The 25,513-nt window shown below is 35.6% G+C and overlaps 1 protein-coding gene across 3 annotated transcripts in view; it reads right to left on the bottom strand.

The window, feature by feature from the left end:
• Window positions 1-25,513, bottom strand: part of Thada (THADA armadillo repeat containing) — a 314,607-nt gene that overhangs the window by 253,005 nt on the left and 36,089 nt on the right. For all 3 annotated transcript variants that reach the window (XR_013429010.1, XR_013429011.1, XM_013358268.4), the window contains exons 17-22: window positions 25,158-25,368; window positions 21,777-21,912; window positions 21,365-21,501; window positions 18,726-18,884; window positions 16,448-16,605; window positions 7,864-7,973 (exon numbers count right to left, since the gene is read on the bottom strand). Coding sequence is in view for 1 of the 3 variants with exons in the window: in XM_013358268.4 (XP_013213722.3) it covers window positions 7,864-7,973; window positions 16,448-16,605; window positions 18,726-18,884; window positions 21,365-21,501; window positions 21,777-21,912; window positions 25,158-25,368 (911 nt within the window). In the remaining 2 variants the exon portion in view is untranslated. The remainder of the gene's footprint in view (window positions 1-7,863; window positions 7,974-16,447; window positions 16,606-18,725; window positions 18,885-21,364; window positions 21,502-21,776; window positions 21,913-25,157; window positions 25,369-25,513) is intronic.

The raw sequence follows: 25,513 nt of genomic DNA, 5'->3' as shown, positions 1-25,513 counted from the left end.
CAGTCAGAGTAACCAACTCTCTTTTTTCCTGGGACTGAGGGCTTTCCTGGACACTGTACTTCAGTACGAAAAAACTGGGGGAGTCTCAGGTCACCCTATCTCCAACTCTGACTCCTCTCCCAATTTCCTGACTGGTATTTCCAAACGTCTGTCCTCCTTCTAGGCAGCACCCCAACACCAAATGATGCGTCTAAAGCGCCATTCTGCCTCCCATCGAGCACTTTTTTTCTTGCCTTGCTTTTTGGTTATTAACATTAATGATTTTTCCCATCACCTGGAATAGCTCAACAAGTGGACCTTTGTCTGAGTCTATAAATTCTCTAGCTCACTTATCTAATTCCCAAGTTTAAAATGCTAGGCTAGAAGTTCCTCTAAGAACAAGGTCTGTGTTTTACCAGTACTCTTACCCTCTATAGTGCCCACCTGGCACAATCCTGTATATAAAGCAGCTTATCAATAAACTTTTGTTAAATTGCTAATCTCTAAGAAAATTCCAGAAAAATATTTGATTTTAGTACTAGTTCTGTCACCTACTTATGTGACTATGAACAAATCACTTCACTTCTCAATGTTTAAAAATGAAATAAAATCACTAAAGAAATGCTTTAAAACTCCAACAAGATGTGATTCCCTGACCTACTGAAGGCAATGACCCTAAAATATACAAGTGCCCAAAGCTCCTGATGAGAATGTCACCCAACTATCTATATCATGACCCCACATAAGCCTTTGTCCCTAAATATATACCCTATTGATTATCTCCAGGTTCAGAGTAACTGTCAAAGGAGTTGATCTAACACAATATCTGGCACACAATAGATGTTCCTTCTCTTAAATGGGGTTATTAAGGCCCAACTAGCACTGGTACTGCTGCTGCACATTAGCTGTGCCCCCTGGTAGGTACAAAACTGAAAAGCAGGTGTGGAAAAGGGGGGCTGGAATTTAAGGCTTCTCAATGGTGACAAGTCACTATGCCTTTAAGAATACACTACCCTACCAGGTGTGCAGTTTCTCAGGAGGCTGAGGCAGGAGGATCACAAGTTCAAAGCCAGTCCTAGCAATTCAGCAAGGCCCTAAGCAATTAAGTGAGACCCTGTCTCCAAATTAAAAATACATAAAATAAAAAGGGCTGGGGATATGGCTCCATAGTTAAGTGCCTCTGTGTTAAAGCCTTGGTACCAAAAAATAAAACATCATAAAATAAAATAAAATAAAATAAAACAAAATGTAATATCCCTCATCTAGAGTTGAAGCCAGTTAATGAACATTCTGTGTACTCCAAGCAAGGAAAGATGACTTTATAAGGAAGTGACTGCAAAGCTCTAGTGTTGCTGGTGTTTATGATAATGAAGGGACTGAGAGGTAAAAACAGGCAAGAATCCCAAGAACAATGCAAAAAACCCTTCTTGTTTGTTTTGGTTCTTCATCACACACCCAGGGGTCAGTAAGGAAAAGGGAAAGGTTCCTGAGTGAAGAAGCAGCCCTTGGACCCTTGCCAGCTCTATGCAGTCACCAACCACAGTCCTGGGGAATTCCAAAATCCTGCTTTTGTTAGCGACTGCCTCTCTGCTAAAAGGGCAGACATCCTCTCTGTCTGAAGGCTCTTCTATTTGTCCTTTCAAACTAATACAACACATGCTGTGTCTTTTGCCACAGAGAAAATGGTAAGTTTCTTCCCAGTGCTCTAAGCTTTATCATTAACAACTCACTAATACCATGTGTTTTGTACATTAATATTATTGTACAAAATATTTCTATGAGATCAGTTTACCAGTTCTAAAAGAAGCTTTCTAAAATGTATCCAGCTTCCCACAATCTTACACACCCCAAATCCCCAGACTTTCCCGAGTGGAAACTAGAAAACAGCACTGTGCAATGAAATGCCCAAAGGAAGCTTACACAGCCCAACTCGCTTCTCTCATGGTGAGCTGAAACAGAATCCCAGTGAGGGTAAATGGTTCTACTTGTTAACAAGCCAATAGATAGATCTACTCACTCAAATTCATAGCTCCAAATTCTTTCATGGGGGGGGACAATCAGAACCACTAATTTTCCTCATCAAAATCAAGAAGGGTCCAAAAATTGGGGTGGGGGAGGAGAATGTTGACAGGAAAAAATGCTGTTTTCCTAAGCCAAGTGCTATGGCCTGAGCCCCTACAGAAACACACAGGGCAGGAGCCAGTACGCAGGCCTTTGAGTTGTCTTCAGCAGATCACTAAAGCAAATTATTATTCTATAAACAGATTAGTCCAACTTCTATCCACAGAGCTATCTCACTCGTAGTGGATAAGTATTCTAAGATAAGCATAAAACCCGCAGACCAAAATCAAATTACATGTGCTGTATACTCCCCTAATTGGTCATTAGATTATTCTATGCTAATAAATCAGATTCTCTGACTACAAAGTGGCTTTCTGATGGTTTCATCCATCCACCTAGGTGGCAACATAGCTATTTTTTGATACTTCCAATTAGTTATATCACTTATGAATTGTTAATTGAGAAAGGTTATTATTTCCTTAAACTATTTCAGCATGGTTATTTTTCCTAATTTAGAAATTTTTCCAATCTCCAATTATTTCATAAGCTAAATTCTCCAACTCCATTTATTCTTTGGTCAAGTACCGTGTTTATTATTTCAAGGTTCATGTTTATTATTTCAATTAAACTAAACGCTGACAGATGTGTGCAGGAAGGCTGTGTGTGTGTACAGCTTGTTTTTAAAAGGGAACAGAACCCTGAAGCATGGAGAAACTTAATGAGACCCAGTGAGAAAGCTACATCATCAGCACGGGCCATCTTAGCCTCCTCACCACAGCCCCACAGCCAAGGTCTACTACAGGCTAAAACCTCAGGGGTGACTCCAAAGTCTGTTACAGACACACACAACAGTAACAAGGACAACATCTAAACTGAATTAGCAACCAGAGGGCCATTAAAAGTGGTTGGAAGAAGAACATACAGATAGTTGTTCTCTTAATACAATTTCCCTGAGATCAAGGAAAAAAAAAATAAGTTCTAAAAAACTAGGATAGAGATTATTCACTGAGAATACGTCTCTCTGCTGTGGCTGAAATAACACAGGATTTTTATGAGGACTTTGAAACCCAGTGTACAAATTTCCAGAAAAAAATATAATATTTGACTCCACTATAGGAGTAGACTTAAAAATAAAAATTAAAGAGTCAATAACAGATCATAAACCAAAGACACAATGATTTAGATGGTGAATATTAAGACATTCTGCTTTTCCCCAGATTGTTTTAATCCATTTCAGAGTATCAACAGGACTGTTCTTCTATGAAGAATTCATATGGCTCCCCAAGGTGGCTCTTAACTTAGTTATTCTTTATTTATTAATTAAAATTCACAGGATGTCCAGTGCAAAATAAGAATCCTTTTGACACTTGTACTTAAAAAAAAAAAAAGTGATTAAATTTTAGACAAGACTGTATATTCTTTCATTCAGAGTTGAATGACTTTCCCTCCAAAACTCTCATATATTAACATTCAACATTTATTTCTTATTCAATTGCATTTTCTTTAAAGACATAGTCTTTCTATCTCCAGAAAGGTAAAAGAAATTGGCTTTTTTTACTATTATATTTCAATTTTTCATTAAAAGGCTTTCTATTGAATTATAATAACTATGATTAATGAAGTTTAAATACATATTTAAATTACTTCTGTCCACCATAAGTGTTGATTTCCATGACTCAGCAGAAGTATTTTATGACAAAAACAGCTAAATGCCAGCATTTATATCTTTAAGCTGGCAGTGGAAAAATGGTTGCACTGCAACCATCTTATAAACCCTATCAATATTGCAATAAGCAGAGCAATTCAAATATACAAAGAATAAGATATTGCCAAGTAGTCACAAACATCCCTTCTAGATTTAGAATTGCAGTCAATAATTTTGACCACTTATAATTAAGTATTTAATTTATGGCTGGATAAACGAAAACTAGATTCTGCAACTTTACACCCTAGTGTAGGATTCTGGTCATTTCAATTGAAAGAACAACTTCAAATACTAAGAAATTTACTATCGTATATAGTAAATAAGCAATTGTGAATTTTATCAGAACTTCAATTTAGGGTTATGATTTTAATGTAGTTAACCATTAACCACCAAATGTTTAGGCAGGTAATTATGCATGACAGGTAACTGTGTTTTTCAAAGAAAGTATGATTGTTTTCAAATTCTAAATAGAAATCACTACATAAGAAAATCAGATTATAAAAATTTAACATATTGTTTGTGTATCTTATGTGTACAAGTGTTACTTCAAAAAATTTCCCAGAAAAAGAGTGCCCCTCATTATTTATTCCTAGATGATTGTATGAGAGTGAAATCAGTTTACATTTGAAGACATTCTGAATAATCCTATTAAAAACCAGTTTAAATGGCATAGCTCATGTTTACCTCTTTGGGTATGTACCCATTAATCTCTTTAAGTGCTTCCTTCCTTGACGCAGCTGTAGTTCAAGAGCTGGCCAGCAGCTGGCCTCCATTTCTGTGGGTTTTCATGAACGCCCAGAATTCTTTTTAGCAAGTTTGAAAAATGCTATATGCCTCAACAAATTTTTCATAACTAAAGAGCTTATAAAAAGCTTTCAAAAGGAGTCCAAAAGAAAATTTTCTCTTAAAAATAAAAACCAAACAAAAGAAAGTCACACATACTATAAACATATTCTATGTAAAACATTCTGTTTGGCAGATTTGAAATGTCTCCAAAAAGAGAAAAAAGCACATGGTTTGGAAGCAACAGCCAAGAATTCATAACAGGTGGGTTAAAAGCCACCAGTGACAGCCATGAGGGAGATCTTTGAAGTAGATTAGGGGCCTTCCCTAGTCTCTCCATTCCTTGTATCTGGAACGTCTTCAACTATACCAACACAGTAGTTCAGGAGCCTCTGTACCTGGTCCTCTCTTCTTTTCTCATTTTTGCTCTCCTCTAATAACTTTGATCTTACTAACTACAATGCTTATGGGAAAAAAACTCACAATCTACATCTCTGTTTTTGCTACATCAGCTAAACTAATTCCCTATTTCCAACTGGTAACTTAAATATTTCCACCAGGATATGCCATCATTATCTCACACTTGATCCATACCAAACAAACATATTCATCTTTATCAAACCAATTACCTCATTCCTTGAGAACAAAGCCAATTTTTCCTTAATTTAGGCAATATCAATCCCATTTTTCTAGTCACTAGAAACTAAAACCAGAGAAGCAATCACTCCTTGATGACCTACATCACCCATATTCAATGATTCATGCAGCAGATTCATTTTTCAAAGATGGCTATCACAGAATCTCTCATCTATACATTCTTCTACAACATGATCTTGCCACTTTGCCATCAGAAGGTGAAAATTAATCCAGCCTCATCTAGAAACTTACTAACAACCAAAATGCTGTGAGAATTCCAACGCTAGGTCAGAAAAGATCAGATAGCTTCTGCCTGGTTCTCTTGGATTGTTCTCTGTGGGTAAAGCCTGCTGCCACATAAGAATTCAGCTATATCAAGACTGCCATGCTGAGTGAGAGGTCACACATAGTCCCAATTAGGCCCAATCTTCCAGCTGTCCCCATCAAAGAAATGTGTTTAGATCCCTTCCAAACAGTTTATCTGCCAGCTAAATTCTACCCATTGAACTCAGCAAATATCCTGAGGAGAAGAACCCAATTGAGCCTGCCCTAATTCCTGGCACACAAATTCATAAAATGTAATAAAATATGCCCAGAGTCTTCTTCTAATCACTCCATCTGTCATATGGAACCATTACTACCTGAGGTCATAAGTTAACTGAAATGTCACATCTTTGTCTCCACTCTCACAGCCATTGACATAAAGGAAGCCCCAATCACCTGGGTTCTAGATCATTATAACTGAATCCAGACTCTCCTCACTATAATCTATCATCACAATCTATCTAACCTAACACCTCCAACCAAAAACTACTTTAATACAACCAGCCCCACAACCAAAACAAATCTCACAGAATCTCACATTTGTAGGAAATTAAATAATACAAAGAGTTTTTATAAAATCTATTTTATTTGCTACATACAACCAAAGCCAAAGAGATCTTTCAGGAGGGCAAATATTCTTTTTCTTATTTTAGAGATGAAGAGATAAGAAGCTAAGGAGGTTAACTTTTGTACCAGTTCACTATCAATTAACAGAATGGGTATAACAAGAACTAAGAGCTTAAATTACATCCCATCATTGTTTCTCTTGTCTATGACACTATGATCTGAATCAGATCAAAAACAATTGATGTCTCTCCCCATCCCTAACACAGCAAATTTACTTTCAAGGTTGATAAGAATTTGGCCTCAATCTATCTAGCTAATAACTAACCCCAGCAGCAGCAGCAGCAGCACTACAAGAAGACTTAGTTACCTAACAATAAACCATACTGATTCTAGCTTCTGAACGATTTTTCCTGCTTTCTTCTCCTATGCATTCAAACCTTACCCAAGCATGAGCACAAATTATATTTCCTATGAAGACCTACCAGCCTATTCTTATGCCATTACAACAGAACGTCAATTTCATATAAAAGTTTGGCAGTTTCATCTTATTCAAGTGTGTTGGTCTAACGTTCCAGGCTGCTATGCAAGCAGCACAACCCCATACACACAGAGAGATGCTGGATGCCTATATCCAGTGTCTGTTCTAACCAGTCGGTGCCCACAGCACACCATTTTTTAAACATTGTAAACTTCATCCCTGCTTATTTCCCAAATGAAACCATAAACTCTTAACAGAAACCATGTCTTACAAATAAGTACTATATTCTCTAAAATAAACACAATACCAAGCACACAGCTAACATTCAATATGTATTGGTCAACTGATTTGAAGGAATAGAAAATGTTGCATTGTGAGAAAAAATATTCATAAGTCATATCTACACTGGAAACAAAAGTTTAAAAGATAACAAAATATTTTCAAGATCAGCAGTTTAATGTCAGGGACATTTTAAAAGGATTATTTAAAGATATTCTGTGCAGCCCATAACTGCCAAGATGTTTTATAAATGTTTTCACCAGGAGTGTGAAAGAAAAGTTTTAAAAATTTTCAAGGAGTAGATGTCTTAACAGCCCAAAATAAAATGTTTGCTGAAGCTACAAGGCTGGCAGAACTCTGCTTCATTTCAAAAAGTTTCCAGGCAAAAGAAATGTTTTCCTGGAAAATACTACCTTTTATTTAGAGAACACTTGCCATGAACACTTAGTCATTAAGTAATTTAAGGTTTCCTCACAAGCTCTTTGGAGGAAATCTATTATATGAATGAATGAAACTACCAACACCTATGTCAAAAATACACATTTGGTTAAATATATGAAATATACCTAAGTATTTTTCTAGGTAATGTGAAATAATCTTTTCTCCTTTTTGCTCCTTTTCATTTTCTATAAAACAAAATTATGAAGAAAAAGACAAAATCCTTAAGTGTTTTTCTCTGTCTGTAATACATACAAATGCAAAAAACTCCAGGGCTTATTTTATTCCAAATGCCAAGTAATTTTCAAACAGACAAAACATTCATTTTGTTCAATGAAAAGAAATAGTAATTTCAAAGCTATTTTTAGCAAAAACTTTTGAGTTGACTTCAGATCACCTTTCAATGAGAGAGCAACTTGGTATGGACATTTCACTCAATCATCTGCAGTAAATCACACAATGAGACCTAAGAAAACCATTCCTTCCAAGAGTTTTGTAGCCAACTAAGTCTTTATTCTTTTCAACATCAAAAGACAAAACTAAATTATACTCCAAGCATATGGTTTATACGTTTAGTCTTTTAAAAACCTACACAAAAGGATATTTGTTTTACCTGTTTAGTATTTCAGTTAGTTTCACAAAACCAGTGTAAGCCAGTTCAAATGCTCCTCTGTGCCTGGACTGTAAAAGGTGTTGTTTAAAGTAATCTCCTATTTCTTTTACCTTTAAAAAAAATAAAAAACAAATATTCAATTTATGCTTACATTTATATGTATATAAGTAATGTAACTTAGAACCTACCCCTAGATGTCCATCCACTTAACACTTACTGTGTGACAGATGGTGTTTTAAGCATTTTTTATTATTATCTCATTTAATCCTCACATTCCATGAAATAAGTACATTTTATAAAATATTTTTTTTTCAGTTGTTAATGGACACAATGCCTTTATTTCTATTTATTTATTTTTATATGATGCTGAGGATTGAACCCAGTGCCTCACCCACACTAGGCAAGCATTCTACCACTGAGCCACAACCTCAGCCCCAGTACAATTATTATCTCTACTCCACAATGGGGAAACTGAAGTCCAGAAAAGGTAAGTAGCTTCCCAAGGTCACATGGCAAGTAAGTGGTGGAGCCAGGACACACAACCAGGCAGTCTGACTCCAGAGTCAGCCATCTTTAAGTGCCACACTAGAATTGCCTTCCTATGCCAGAGTCATAAACTTCAAAGTGTGCTCCTATCATTCAACACCAATATAAAATACACCAAACAACAGCACTCACATACATAGGCCTGGATAAAATAATCATGCTTTCTATAAAAGTTTTTTTTTCCTTTTCTTATATCCATAACAAAACTTACCATTTTAACCATTTTAATTGTTAATTAAATTATTAATTAGTTATTAATTTCAATTACAATTCAGTGGCATTAAGTACATGTCAGGAACATGTTGTATAACCAAACCCTCAACATCATCCAACTATAGAATTTTTTCACCTTCCCAAACTGAAACAATACACTCAGTAAACAATAACCCCCAATAACTGCCTTCCAGTGATACACTGTTAATGGCAACATAAGATTTAGTACAAAGGATATCCTAAAAAAATCAACAGTTATCCACTGTGATTCAGAATCATGGGATATGCTAGAATGCCAATCACTTTCCAACACACTTATTCTCCATGTAAAATCAAACAAATTTTAAACTGATTATTTAAAGAAAACACAACTAACAATTCATTGTGATTGTGGCTTTGGTTCTTATGATGTTAAACTGGTTAGTCTGACTGGGCTTTATACCATTATATCTGGTGGCTACTGGATTTAGAAAATCCAGGTTTTGCAAAAAACTCAGAACCAAAGCTGTTATCAGCTATCTCTTGATCCACATCTCCACAGATCTCAGTAGAGTGGAAAGGCAAGTCATCCCAGGATATTTTGATCTGCTTACCCTGAAACAGCCTTCATCTCAGCAGAGTGACTAGATTAGTGTTCTGCATATATCAGAGGTGATAGGAGGCACAAGGAGTAAAAAAGTGACTACAGGCAGCATCTCACTTTCCTCATCTACATTCTAGGGATTGTAACAGAACTTACCTCATAAGTTGTTCTGTTAGAATGAATAAATTGCCAAGTTCAGAACCAGCCCATAACCTATAATCTAATTTGGTATGACATAAGCCTTCTGGGGTTCTAAACAGAGGGAAAGTATCCACGCTCATAGTGTTACCTGATTATGATGACCTAACAAGTGATGTATAGAGAAAGAAGACTCAGAAACGAGGCCAACAAAGATCCAGAAAAACAGTATAAAGTTAAATTTTTAAAATTCTAACACTTTCAGATCCCAAAGATTAATATGTCATGTTCTTCAGTTAAAGCTTTCCTATAACCATCTAATGATTCACCTCATATCCCAATGTTACTCCTTTAATATTTTTAAAGGTCACTTTATATGAGGCTAAAGGCCACAAAATAGGTCTTATTTCATCTTCAAAACAGTAATTGCAGAATATATTTTGAACAAAATTATCAAGACTTAAATCTAAATTCCATCCTCAAAATAGATCTGAAGCTCAATATCTAATCCTACAAAATGGGGAGCAGAAGAAACGCCAATTAGCTAACTCATCACATCCACCATTTCTATTATTAGAGAAATAAAAGATTTCTATGGTGTTTCAAATCAGAGAAAATTAAAACAGGAAATCATAGAGATAGTTTCTTTCTTTCTTAGTTAATTCTGTTTCCCAAAATGTCACAGATATCAAAACATACTTCAGGAAAACATAATATTATTAGAAAAGTGCTTCTTTGTGGACTCAGTAATGATTTGCAGTCTCCTTAAGCAGTAATTCCACTTTCATTGCTTCCTTTATCCTAACTTCCTCCAAAGGGACCTAAACCAAAAGGCATATAATAAAGACCTTAGTAGGGTGACCAGTCTTCTTAAGATTGGACCTCTGCCTTAGTTAATCTTGGCCTCAGAAATCAGAATGACATTTTAAAGAAAAAAAGAGTCTTTCCTCATTTTATTCTGCTCTTCATCTCCCAAGAAACACACACAGATAGTAACCAAGCTTATTATGAATTTTTTGCTTTTGTAGGATATATAAAAGTACTGTTAATCAGAAAACAAGTACTTCTTTGGAACCCTGCAAAATGCTTAGCAGCTTAATGGCTGGAGTAGATAAAGAAGATAAAAACAAATGTCTGTCTTCAGTAGGCTTTTAGTTCAGATTGGCAGAGAAAAATCAATATGCAGAGAGGTACCCAGTTCTAAGAAATCAAAGATCCTTCTGCACTAGAATTAGAAAAGGCTTCATGCCCAGACCTTGAACAGGATATACACACTTGGGTGGACCAAAATGGAAAGGCATAATTGACATGAGAAGAGGCTGGGAGGCTAGAATGAATGAATAAACATTTTCTAAGCACCTGTTAGACACTGAGCTAGGTCTTTTTATCTAAATGGATGCAACATAAACAAAGCTAAGGCTAGCAGACCTGAATGAATGACCTAGAGGTTTCATGCTACAAAACAGTGGATGATGGGGATGCAAGGAAGAGATGAACCCAACTACTGGGATGGAGTAGTGAGCAATGTGGTCTATGAGCAGACATAGAAGGGCCCTCCAGACATCTCCCAGCAGATACTCAGACTGGAGAACAAATTTTATTCAAACCACTTAAAAAGTAAGAATAGAGGAAGAAAAAAAAATTTTTTTTTTATTGTTGGTCGTTCAAAACATTACACAGTTCTTAATACATCATCTTTCACAGTTTGATTCAAGTGGGTTATGAACTCCCAACTTTACCCCGTATACAGATTGCTGTATCACATCAGTTAAGCAATATGTCAATCAATGGAAGGGTAAAAGAAAAAAATTTTTAATTAATTTTTAATTAAAAACTTCTCTGAAAACTCTAACTCAATTGCCTTTCATTAGGTGCCATTGAGTTCCTATTTAAAGTTCATAAAAGCCTGTAATGGCACACACCTCTCATCACAGCCACTCGGGAGGCTGAGGCAAGAGGGTCTCTCAAGTTTGAGAATAACCTCAGCAACTTAGCAAGACCTTGTCTCAAAATACAAGAAAAAAAGTGTGTGTGGGGGGGAGAATAGTTCAGTGGTAGAGCACACCTGGCTTAAAAAAAAAATGCCTTCTTTCTGAATGATGTATTTGCAAAATATTTTTATATAAATAGCATACATCTCAGGATTTTTAAAAAAAGAATCACGCTAAAAATGAAGAACAAATAGCAATGATTTCTTTCTTTTTTTAATTAAATTCAAGGGGTTGGGGCTGGGGCTCAGCAGTAGAGCGCTTGCCTCACAGGTGTGGGGCCCTGGGTTCAATCCTCAGCACCACATAAATAAAATAAAAGGTATTGTGTCCACCTACAACTAAAATAAAACTTCAAAAAAATTTTTTAAATAAAATAAAATTAAATTAAATTCAAGTGATTGTCTTTTAATTTAGCATATCTTGCTTCTAACTTTTTATAAACTTATTTCTGCAGGCAAATTAATATGCTTTTTGTATTTATAGCATGTAAATTGCCATAGGGAAACACTGCTACATGCTTGTCTCCAGACATCTACAATTTATCACCAGACAAATCAGGGATGCTAAATGTTCATCTAGAATATAACAACAACACTTTTTAAAACTTACTATTTACCTATATAATAAATATAGTAGACAAATCAAGACTCATTCCATTCATAAATACATAAACCCAAGAAGATTTAAGTACAGATGGGACACTTCTATCAAGGGCACATACAGTGGTTAAGATCTGAGACTTTGAAGCCAGGAGGTGGTGTACCAAAGCCTACTTCACAGGATGATTGTGAGAAATAAATGAGATTAAGCATATAAGCGTTTAGTAGAGTACCTGGCACAGCAGCAATCAAGAAATGTCCATTTGGGGCTTTACTTTCTATTTTAAAAAATAAGACTCGATTCAAGACAAGGTCACTTCTTATAACTTTGAGAATGTCAACAGTTGAGTTTCAAATTCCACTTTGGTTAAATGAGATGTTTTACAAAAGTTTATCCTCCAGTAAGATAATTAATGTTTTCAACTGTACATTCTCTACTACAGTGATTTCTTCAAAGCTGAAACATTGTTTTCCTGGATAACAACAACAAAGGCCATAGTTTTCTGGTGTTCACCTATATCTTACCAGAATGTTTATTCTCTGCTTTCTAGCAAATTCTTAATCTTGAGCCATTTTAACCATTGCCCTTTAGTCTGAATTTTTTTAATGAACTTGTCTTATGCCCCTTATCATCCTTCTAAGCTCTCTGAGGTCAGAAAAACCACAAATTATTATTTTTTATGTCCCCACCATACCCATATAGTAAGGTAGCCAATAAATAGGTGACTAAAAGATGTGGTTTCATGCTCAACTTTATTTCAAAACTTAAAAATGATAACTTCCAGCTAGGCAAGATGCCACATACCTATAATCCCAGCAAACTGAGAGGCTGAGGCAGGAAGACTGCAAGTTCAAGGCTAGCCTCAACAACTTTGCGAGGCCCTATGCAACTTAGTGAGACCCTATGCAACTTAGTGAGACCCTGTCTCAAAATTTAAAAAATAAATTTAAAAAAAAAAGGTAACTTCCATGCAACACAATTCAAATTCTAAAAACTAATCAATCTTGGGCAAAATAAAATACAAAGGCAATTACTTTTAAATTTACAAATGCTAATAAACATATACTTCATTTGTAGTCCATTTCAAAAAATCTAAAACCATAATGAAAAACCTAGAGGGAATATATCAACCCAGTTAGCCCTGTGCATTATGCAAGTTATAACCAAATCTAAAGTAGAAGTTCTTCTGGGCTGGGGATGTGGCTCAAGTGGTAGTGTGCTCGCCTAGCATGCATGAAGCACTGAGTTTGATTCTCAGCACCACATAAAAATAAATTAAAGATATTGTATCCACCTAAAACTAAAAAATAAATATTAAAAAATAAAATAAAAATAAAGTAGAAGTTCTTCTAATAGTTGGCAATTATTTTTATTCATATGATTTCTGTGCCAACAATTACGAGTAGAGGGAAGAGGAATGAAAAATTTGCACAAAAGCTTCTTTTTAGGAACATTAGAAAAGATATGTAAACGTATTGCTACTCCAGGTAGAGGAAGTTGTTTTAAAAAATCAGTAGGCAACAGGTATCAGATATCCCATGGAAAGAGGACCAAGAAAATGTATCAAGCAAAAGTCTGTATCAGCAAAACATCAAGCTAGAAACCTAGACACACACCAACTATCCAGGAAGCTGTGCGATAAGGCTGTGTGCACTGCCCACTCTGGAAGGGTCTCCACTTACATCCCTCAAAGCTGGTTTTATCTCTGCCTCTTATACAGGGACATTATGAAAGAACCTTTCATTATATGATTACAGTGCAGGAGGAAAGTCAGACATGCCACTGAATGAACACATTTGCCTCGTGGAGCAGCGGGTGAGAGCATACTGCTTCACAAAAAGTGATCTAAGGAAAAGATCATTTGTTAAAAAGTTCAGTAGGGAATTGTCTTACTGCCTTGCTGCTTGAAAATATTTGCTTGAGTATTAGAAATAAAAAAAAATTCAATTTAAAGAAAAATTAAATGAGCAGTACAGAACAAAGACAGCACTGTGCCATGTGAACATGTCTGTGAAGGAGAAGAATCAGGTTCCTGTCCAGAGCTGCCACAAACCAGCTTTGTGACTTGGGAGAACCAGGTAGCATCCAGGGGTTTCAGCTTCCTCCTGTCCAAAGGAGCTGGAGAATATCATCTCTGTGACCCTTTCCGCTCCAATAGTTTGTGACTACAACACTGAAAACTCAGAATTACAAACAAGCCTCAGTTCTTCTCTTCAAACAGCAACAAAAGCCCTCAAATTGTAATGTTACTTCCTGTTAGCCTTATTATAAGATATACTCACATATGTGGAATTTAAGTGGCCACTCCCTTTAACAAAAGGGCCATAAAATCAGGATGGTCTTAAGAAAACTGGGCTACAAAAGAAATCTTCCCTGTCTTCTAGCCTCAAGCCATGAAATTTCAAATTATAATAGAATTATATTACTTTTTCAAAAGTGGAGGGAATAATCAGTATGCTAGTCTATATGGAACAGCGTCCTCCATTCATTGATGTAAAAGCCGCCATAGTTGTTATTGCTGGTACTATAAAACCTAGGTTTCACATTCTCCACCATGAGGCTGGAATTCTGCCTACAAGTCACGTCACGGCCTCAATGTGTCCAGGTCTGTTGGAGTCACATTCACCTAAGGTGTTGACTCTTAAACTGGTAGTTTTGCCACAAGGCACAGCAGATCGAGCTGCAACAGGGCAACCATGCCCTTGGCAAGGTATACCTGAGGTGTGGCCAGCCATTCCAATGTAAATTACATTCTTCTCTGTCATTTATATTTTTAAAGGCACTAAGGACATGAGAGTATTTTTAAAGAAGCAAAAATTTTTGTTTAAAAACAGTCATGTAACTAATTTCTTGATGACTTTGGATTTTCATGGACCAAATACTCCTAAACTGAGACATTTCTTTAAAGTCAGCAAGATCAAGAATAAAGTTTTCCATAGAGAGAAGTATTTCAATGCTAGAACACAATTATCACGTATATATTTGATCCCTTGTTAAGCCATTAGTTTCTTCTCAAAACTACAGTTATCACAGAACAACGCACTGGAAAAATGACTGCAGGGCATTAGAATGGAAACTAAGGTTTAACCAAAAAAAAAAAAAGTCAGAATTCTATTTTTATTCAAGCAAATCACCATTGGAAGTACTCTATGATTTTTAAGAGCCCATCTTTTTATTATTGTTATTGTTAGTCTGTGAGTTTTTTTACAAACATCTCTTTCATCTTAATTCAGATTTTTTACATAGTTATCCCACATAAATTCACTTACATTGCATAAAACTTTGGATGCATCAGAAAAGGTGTCAAGGCAAAATAATTTTCATAGGAAGCTCTCAGGTCTGCCTCAGTTATAGTGGAAACAAAATGTTTCCCTTAATTTATTTTTAATACACTCCAACAACCTCCCCAAAACTATATGTTTTAACTTGTCCTTGGAAAGAGAAGATGAGAAATCAAGGCACATGTTTATTTCATAGCAAGATGGTAAACAACAGTGAAGTAATCATTAATCATAACTGATGTTGGCATTGGCGCTACAGCCAGTTACCAGCAACCACTCCAAATAACTCTAGAACATTAACGCCTATTTGATTTGGAGGAGAATAAGGAACATAATGCTGCCCACAGTGTAGTGTTCGCCTTTGCCTCTCTCCTTCCTGGGGCCTTGCAACATCACAGGCCAGCTGTTAACCAGATGCAAGCACATGAGCCACAGAGTGTGAGAATAAAAATATTAGCATTATTTCCATGGAATGAGTCACGTGGTGATTATAGAAATAATCAGCATTAGCATACTACAATATTTGTTTTGTTCTTGAATGTTGTAATACCCTAGAGGAAAAAATTATCTTTATTTGAAAAAGGTTAAAAATGAAAGTATGTGTTATATATCTTTGCTGAAAAATTGTGGGAAATGGATTTGTTGAAACCATATGGAAAGGAAGAGGGAATCAATTAAAAACAGAAATCTAATAAATCTAAAATATTTCCAAATGAAATGCTTGTGGTAAACTAATTTCTTGTAAACACTGCACTCAAGTCCCTTGAACAGTCCCAGATGGTGAACTAACTTTGTGGTCTTAAAATAAAAGTCAGCCAAAAAAACCAAAGTGACTACAACTTTATTATTGAAGTAGTGGGAAACATAAGATCCATAATCAACCAATATGTTACTTTGTATTCCTCTGCAAAATTTAAGAGACTTGGAGAGTTTTAGCAGAGAGTTTCAACTAAAATTTAAGTTTATGTATGTTAAATGGAGAAAGAGAATTAAAATAATAATATCGCAGTAAAAAGTGAGGTTAAAAACTATGCTTATATAAAAATATTCCTAAAATGCCATAGTTTTGAAATGTACTACAGATCTAAAATCCTAAGTTATTGTGAACATTTTTCAGTTGACAGCTGTAAAATTTTATTCAAGAAAAATTTAAAAAATTTTTTAAAGTTGGATCATAAATAGAAGCTTGTGATTTACATCTTGACCAAAAATGATACCTGCTGGAGCCTTACCTGATCCTCTGTTAATAATCCATCAGAAGATTCTGGCATAGACCGCATAGGTAGAAGCTGGCACAGTGTGCCTAAAAGTAAAGCAACTTCCTTCATACTTCTCCAACAACACACCAGCACCATCTGAGCAGTTACATCACATGTTTTTCCTTCTTTACCTTAAGGGGAAAAAAAAAACACTATTGCAACACTAGACACTCGATTACTCACACCCTAGGTTTCTTAGAACAAGCTTGTTCATAATTTCCCCAAGAATAATCCATTTAAACAAACCAATTTGTTATATGTTCTATTTATTCAGGAGAAAAAAATCTAATATTTGTCAAGCATGTGCCATGAGGAGAAATCATGCTAAGTATTTTTTAATTTGTTGTTTTCAAAATCAATTTTTTAAAAAACAAAATATTCCTTTAAAACTTAAGTCTAACTTTTGGAAATTAATGAAACAAATTCTCTTGCCTCTTTAATATCCATAAAGTATTATATGAATGACTAATAAATACACTTCTTATTTATTTTGGCAAATATGGCTGTTATATCAGTTGAGTAGAAAAGAACTTTATTTTCTATTTCTACATATTTATTTTTTCTTTCCTTTTGTTTTTTATTTATTAGTTCTAATCAGTTATACATGACAGTAGAAAGCTCTTTGATTCATTGTACACAAATGGAGCAGAATTTTTTGCTTCTCTGGTTGTGTATGCAGTAGAGTTACACCATTTATGCAATCATACATGTACCTAGGGTAATGATGTCTGTCTCATTCCACTGTCTTTCCTACCCCTTTGCCCTCTCCCCTCTCCCCTTTGTCCTATCCAAAGGAAAAATCAAAGGAAAAAGCAAGGTGCATTGGTGCACACCTGTAATCCCAGTAATTTGGAAGGCTGAGGCAGGAGACTCATAAGTTCGAGGCTCAGTAACTTAGCAAGACCATGTCTCAAATAAAAATAAAAAGGGTTGGAGTTGTAGCACAATGGTAGAGCACCCCGGGTTTGATACCTCTAGTACTGAAGAAAAATAAATTAAAGAAAAATACAAAATCTCCTTCAAGATATATTTAAATCCCATGGTCAATAAGCTACAATTACCCTGATTTACTACCTTATTCTAGCTTTAGGAGTATTTTAGGAGTGTTTTGTTTTTTTGTTTTTTTGGTTTTTTTTTTTGAGAGAGAGAGAATTTCAATATTTATTTTTCAGTTTTCGGCGAACACAACATCTTTGTTTGTATGTGGTGCTAAGGATTGAACCCGGGCCTCACGCATGCCAGGCGAGCGCGCTACCACCTGAGCCACATCCCCAGCCCCTTTAGGAGTGTTTTAGTACTGACATTTTTAAAATCCAAAATAAACTTTAAATTAAAAATACAAATTAACAAAATAATAAAATAATATTTATACTGTAACCCCATGTTTTTTAAAAAAAATTCCACTAAACTTAAATGATTAAATATATATAAATAACATACCATAGGTATAAAAGAACATATACTAAACAGGAAAGTGGAAAAGGAAGTAATAACAGTCAGCTGTAATTTGTTTTTAATTTGTATTTATCTCTATGTTGTGTGAAACTATTACAATAAACACATAATAATAGTTTTTGTAATTTTAAAAATATAATTGCAAAGACAATTTTGTAAAACCATATCGCCACCTAGTGGAGAATGCAGAATATGTAATAAATCAAGAAACTACTGCTTCTGATGACTTCACAGTACCACAGAAAATTCAATAGTAACAACTAATGATAAAAACAAGCGGTAGAGACTGGAATTCTGGTAGCCTAGTAAAACAAAGCACCTCACATTTTGATGAGTGCTAAAGTTTATTTCCATTAAAAGGCTGTTCTACTTTAAGAACTTGCACAGCAGATACCAATGAACCCCATTGCAAGGAGATGACTGCGGCCCCACTCAGATTCAAGGAGCAACATGCTTGTACAGCACCTGGCCTGTCAAGAGGATTTTAGCACTCAAAAGCCTTCTGCTATACCACCTTGTATGCTGAACTGGAACACATCACTTTCTGGTTTTAAAAGTCTTATAAATTCATTCCTAAAACCAGATCATTTCCAAAACCAATTTTTTTTTAAAGAAAGACTTCATTTATTATATTAAAAAATTCCATATATTTTACTATTACTTAATCACCTGGGGCTGAAACTAAATCTAAAAGATAAAGCTGTTACTTGGCACGCATGAGGACCCAGGTTCAATCCCCAGTACCATACAAAAAAAAGAAAAAACAATGATTACATATCAACTTTATATATGTTACCTTTGATTTCTGCAGAAGTATCAATATTTGACACACTGATATTCAAGTCCTCCAAATCAAAACTATCACATTCTTTCAGTATTTTGGCTTGGTTGAAGTAATCGTTAGTATCTCGTGGCTGAATCTCTTTGAGAATCACCTGTAAGCGGCTTGCTGACTCTGCAAGAAAGACACGAAACTCCAGTTCCACATCACATGCAGATTCCCTTGGGGGTACCTGCACTCAAAAATTGTGTAATTTTCAACACCTGATAATAACCTCTATTAGAAGAAACAGAGTAGGTAATGTGAAAATTATTTGTATAGAGTCTTCATGATATTTAAGTAGACTTTTTTTTTAAGCAGGGGTGTAGTGTTGGGGATTGAACCTGAGGCCTTGTGCATACTAGGCAAATGCTCTACCACTGAGCCACATCCCCAGCCCCCTTTAAGTGTACTTTTAAAACATGGCAATTTGGGCTGAAGATATGATAAAAAATACAACCATAACCATCCACAGAACAAAGGCTGCCATTTCATTTACATTGCTTCTGTGTTGTCTTAAGAATCTCAAACACGGGGCTGAGGTTGTAGCTCAGCAGTAGAGCACTTGCCTAGCATGCAAGAGGTGCTGGGTTCAATCCTCAGCAAAATAAAGGTAAGGTGTGCTGGGGTGTGGCTCAGTGGTAAAGTGCTTGCCTCCCCTGTGTGAGGCATTGGGTTCCATCCTCAGCATCACATAAAAGTAAATAAACAAAATAAAGATACTGTGTCCATGTACAACTAAAAATATTCTTTAAATAATTAAATAAATAAAGGTTAAAAAAAAAGAATCTCAAACATGATGCTTATCATGTGAAAGAAGTCCAATAAACTTCAATTAATTTTAAGAGGTTGTTTCCCTATCTGCAATATAATTTAAAAATATAAATGTTAAAAAATTCTTTAAAATTAACAACCAAACAGTCTTTCATAAGAATATCATGAAGACTCCATATTTGGCTTTAAATACATCATATAATATACTGCTTTCTCAGTGTGGTTTACAGTCCTAGTATTACATTAAATTTCATTTTTACTCAATGAGCACTCACTAGATTAGGAGTAAGCTCCATGAATGCAACACTTTGTACACTGTGGAGTACCAGTGCCTAGAACAGAAACTGGTTCATGGCCAAGTTTCAATAACATGGGCTGAGCAAATAAATGAATGGCTAGGTAGTAAGAAGTTAGCCAAGCTCTGACATTTTTTTTAATATACACATTTTAGTTGTTGATTAACCTTTATTTTATTTATCTATTTATTTATATGTGGTGCTGAGAATCCAACCCAGGACTTCACACATGTTAGGCAAGCACTCCACCACTGAGTCACAACCTCAGCCCCCAAGCTCTGACTTTTTAAAAATACCAACAGGTAATCATGCAGAATAGATGAACAAATCAAAGAACAGGTATTAGCCATACATCTATTATTTATACTTATATTTTAGGTACTGTTGGAAATATAAAGATTCAAATTGCTATCATGAAAATTCAACCAATGTGTTATGCTCATTTGTCTCTTCACTGAAATTTTGCCCCAAACAAACTTCAATAGCCATGAAAAAGTAACACTAGCCCAAAAGATACCATACAAAGATGAGGAAAAATCAGAATAAAATTTCAAGGATCTTGTTCATTTATTCTATGGTTCTTGGGAGGTTTTTTCCAAGAAAATCAGAATGCATGACAGATAACGTGGGGAAGAAGGAGGAAAAATAAAGACAATCAAAAGATGAGACAGAATTTTTAAAAAGTCTGTGAGCCAAAGATATTTTAAAACTCCCTACACAAAGAATTTTAGCATACCCTATAGGCTCTTTCTACAATAGGTAACTGAAATATTCAAAACCTTTGATCCAGAATAATCTGGTATTTGCCTAATCCAAATATCAGCTATAAGACTACATGTTTTGGGCTGGGGCTATAGCTCAGTGGCAGAGCGCTTACCTAGCATGTGTGAGGCACTGGGTTCAATCCCCAGCACCACATAAAAATAAATAATTTTCAAAAGTTAAAAAAAAAAGACTACTTTTTTTTCATGTACAAAGAAAGAAAGCTAAAACATTAACCTAAATAAATGTGTCTTAGCATCATGAACCAACACATTATCCAACTTATTATTATTTTTTTAAAAAAGCCAACATTTTCTATGTAAAACACACTGCTCCAGGCCACTTTAAATATCATCCCAAGGTATTTCATTGTATGGACAGCATGTGTTCATAATATACTCAGACTCTTCCTAATAAAAGGCTCTCATCTGCATTACAAAATGCATTCACAAACTTTAACCTGAAATATAAATTTACTTCATTTTAAAGTACACTTTATGTTTGTGCACATCTTTAATAGCCAATCTTTTTGGACTTATTCAAGTACCTATGCATGCCACAGTAGGACCTCCCAGACACTAAGCTTGGCTCCTATCCTTTCAGTAATTGTTCATTCACTAATATACTCATAATCAATAAATATTTACTATTTTTCTTCTCCTACAGGCCTTTCTTATTTTCTTAACTTAGCTCTTATATCTCTCCAAAATATGATTACCAAAGAAGAGAGACAGATGATATAATAATCAAACAACAGCACTATAGCTCTCTTTGTCTGCTGACCTGAATCAGTGTCCATGGGGATGAGGCCCTCGGGGGAGGAGCTCTGAATGACCGGAGACACCACAGCAGAAAGCCTGTAGGACATGGACAGGAGCTTCTCCACCAAAAGTCTCCACTCACTCACCAACTGCAGGCTGCTGCAACAAGGACATTAGGGACACTTATACCAAAAGCAAAAAACAAATATTAATAATGGAAATTGATACATAAAAGGAGTTTAAAGAATGTGTTTCAAAATTGTGTAATACATGAAATACTTGAAACTCAAAAAAGTATAAACAGATTTATAAGTCTAATTTTCTATTCTCTTTAAGGCAGCAGACTACATTCCGTTCCCAGGACACACTGATAAGAGGCGAAAGCTGGGGCCTAAGTGTGCTTCTGAGAGGAGAGGCGCTGTGCATGTTCTTACTTTAGTGGTAACTTCTGCAGGGCTCCTGTTATACAGTGAACTCGCCCATACATTGGAAACGATGCCGCTGCCTGAAGCAAGGAATTTTCAGCTTGAGCTACCTCTTCCTCAAGATTTTCCATCAAGCACTTGATAACTAGAAAAAGCAAAGAGAAAACAATACCCATTTTAAAACACATTTATAAATTTATGGACAGCAAAACAGTTCCCACGAAAAACACTCAACTGAACTTCATACTTGAACCAGAAAGAGATTTTTCAAGGTTATCTGGCCCACTGTCCATTTCTAGTTACAGATACTAGTTAAAGAACTGAGTATCTTCCCTAATTGCCTGGATTCATTATGCATTCACTCTGAACCTCCTCTAGCTGGAGTATCAAAGCCCAGGTCCGTGTGGCATGTGCTAATTGGTCAAGAGATAACTTTTAATAACAGCTTTGGTGACACATATTTCACACACCATGCAATTCACACATTTAAAGCATACAAGTCAATGGTTTTTAGTATAGTCAGAGATATAGGCATATACCACATTCTACAACATTTTCTTTATCCACCCAAAGACCTTTACCTATTTGCAGTTTCTTCCTCTCTGCACCTCTATCCTTCCTCTGCCCTCAGCAATCATAACCTACTTTTTGTTCCTATAGATTTTGCTATTCTGGACATACCACATAAGTGGAATTACACAATAAAAGGTCTTCCGTAATTGGCATCTTTCACTTAGCATAACATTTTCCATGTTCACGCTGCCACATATACAGATGCTTCATTCTTTATTTCATATGGATGCATAATAGTTCACTGTATGGCCATACATTTTTATTTATCCATTTATCAGTTGATAGACATGTGAATTATTTCTATTTTTGGCTACTATAAATAATTCTGCTATGAACATTCCTGTACAATTTTTATTTGGGCATATTTTCATTTCTCTAGGTATTTGTCTGTTAAGGAATAAATGTTTGTGTCCCTACTCCTAACCCCCAACATACGTCTAATATTTCTACTTTTATTTTAGGTACTGTGGGAAATATGAAGACTTAGATTGCTATCATGATGATTCAACCAATGTGTTATGCTCATTTGTTGCTTCTCTGAAATAAGACAATCGATTAATAAATTGTGGTAAATCTGTATAACATATACAATGCTACTTAGATAAAATTCAAAATTATGTGAAACCAAATTTATGACAATACATTGGTGGTAAAATTAAAAAGGAAAACAAAATGAAAGATTAAGTAGAATAAAGAAGAGGCCTCTTTTTCTTTTTTTTAGGAGATGGGTGTCTCCCTATGTTGCTCAAGGCAGGGATACTCCTGCCTCAGCCTCCAGAGAAGCTGGGATCCCAGGTATGGGTCATTGCACCCAGCTAAGAAAACTGAGGAATTGTTTGTTTGTTTTTATTTTGTTTTGGGAGGTTTTTTACTATTGTTATTTTGTTTTGTTTTGTTATTCTGAGATCAAACCTGGCCTTAGGCAGTCTAAGCACATGCTCTACCACTGAGCTCCACCTCTAGCCCTTCTTCTACTTCTTAAGCTGTCGTCATCTAGCTAGTGAACAAAATTTATGAAGCTTTTCTATTTCTGTTACTTAAACCTTATTTACTCAAGTGTTCTTTGCATGTCTGAAATGAAGTTCTAAAATATCTTAGGCTGGGGTTGTGGCTCAGCAGTAGAGCACTCGCCTAGCACATGCAGGGCCCTGGGTTTGATTCTCAGCACCACATAAAAATAAGTAAACAAAACAAAATAAAGGTATTGTGTCCAACCACAACTAAAAACTAAATGTTTAAAAAATTAAAAATAAAATATCTTAAAAGACTTTCTGTGATGCATGCGCTCCCCAGCACACCCCAATTGCAGTCCTCTTCCGACCGGGGTCTCCTTTTGAACCTAGCCCTGAAGCAACTAAAGTGGGCAAATGTCATCTTCTATGATTCTGTCATCTCTCTGAAGACTTAAAAGCCACGTTCCCACCAGAACTACCTATACCTCCTACTTTTCTCCCACTACAGGTTTCATCATGGCCTTTTTTGTCATCTTGAGAAAAATAATTTGCAGCTTTCTTTCTATATCTGACCTATATCTGAGTTGCAAAATTTGTATCTAGCCAGGCACTGTGGCCCATGCCTATAATCCCAGCAGCTCAGCAGGCAGAGTCAAGAGGGATGGCGAGCTCAAACCCACCCTCAGCAACTCAGTAAAGATCCTGTCTCTAATGAAATATAGAAGGGGACTCAGTGGTTAAAGTGCTTAACCTGGTTCAATCTCTGGTACTAAAAAAAAAAAAAGTATCTATTCATATACGCACTACAATTCCAAAATAAAGATTTACTAGCATAAAATTAAGACTATAAATCCCAAACAAATATCTGCTGAAAACCACTAGATCTAACCCATTTCAGAGCCAAGATTTTAGAACAGGCTATATAAAAATATAAAAGGGAAGGGACCACGACAGTCAATCAGAACATAAATTCCAACAGATAAGGGAACTCTGCTCTGTATAGAAATAATGAAGCTGATCTGTCTGTAATGTGGTAAAATTTATGCAGAATAAAAGAGTAGACATTCGAAAGAGAAACAGGTCTTCTTTTAAAAAGTACTTTATTAGGGCTGGGGTTGTGGCTCAGAGGCAGAGTGCTTGCCTAGTATGTGTGAGGCACTGGGTTCGATTCTCAGCACTACATATATATAAATGAATAAAATAAAGGTTCATCAACATCTAAAAAATATTTTTTTTAAAAAAGTACTTTATTGGGGCTGGGGATGTGGCTCAAGCGGTAGCACGCTCGCCTGGAATGCATGCGGCATGGGTTTGATCCTCAGCACCACATACCAACAAAGATGTTGTGTCCGCCAAGAACTAAAAAATAAAATATTAAAATTCTCTCTCTCTCTCTCTAAAAAGAAAGATATCTCTCTCTCTCTCTCATAAAAATTCTCTTTAAAAAAGTACTTTATTAATGGACATTTGTATATCAATTTAACAAAAATTCTCTGTTTAGAAACAAATATTATAGCTGAGTTCACTGTTTATTCACAAAAAAAGGAACTGCAGGCACTTATATGCTGTTAAACTTTTAAATAAAAAAACCACAAGTAAGGCTGGGGTTGTGGCTCAGAGGCAGAGCACTTGCCTAGTATGCGTGAGGCACTGGGTTAGAGCCTTTGCACTACATAAAAATAAAATAAAGGTATTGTGTCCACCTACATCTAAAAAATAAATGTTTAAAAAATTATAAAAAAAAATAACATGAGTAAATATTTAACCATGAGATAGTCTAACCAATGAATGGTGAGAGAATAAGATAATGGTTTTGATTAACAACAACAAAAAAGGAGCAAAAGGTCATTTCCTCAATACAAACCCATCAGTGTATTCCTTTCCACCACGGCAGCAGATTTTTCTCCATCACCACATGCGTCCTGCTGGGGTGTAGCCACAGAAAGGGACCAGGGCAGAGCATCCTGCCAGATTAAAAAGCTCAGCAGGTAGGAGGCTGTTACGCAGTCATAGGGTTTCGTGCTTGTGCTGAGCTCCAGAGCTGCCTGGAATAAGCCTTGCAGTTTCTCAGAATCCTAGAATGAAGTTCAGTCTCAGTCACTGACACGGAAGAGTTCCAAAATTTGATGGAATAACACATAATTAAAACCACAGCCTACCATATAACTAACTCAATATGAAGATTAATTTATTTTCTCCCTGAATATGTTGGTTTTTCTT

The sequence above is a fragment of the Ictidomys tridecemlineatus genome, chromosome 12, assembly GCF_052094955.1.
Source record: "Ictidomys tridecemlineatus isolate mIctTri1 chromosome 12, mIctTri1.hap1, whole genome shotgun sequence".
NCBI lineage: Eukaryota > Metazoa > Chordata > Mammalia > Rodentia > Sciuridae > Ictidomys > Ictidomys tridecemlineatus.
Note: the sequence above shows the minus strand (reverse complement) of the source record. Positions and strands in the feature narration are given on the sequence as shown.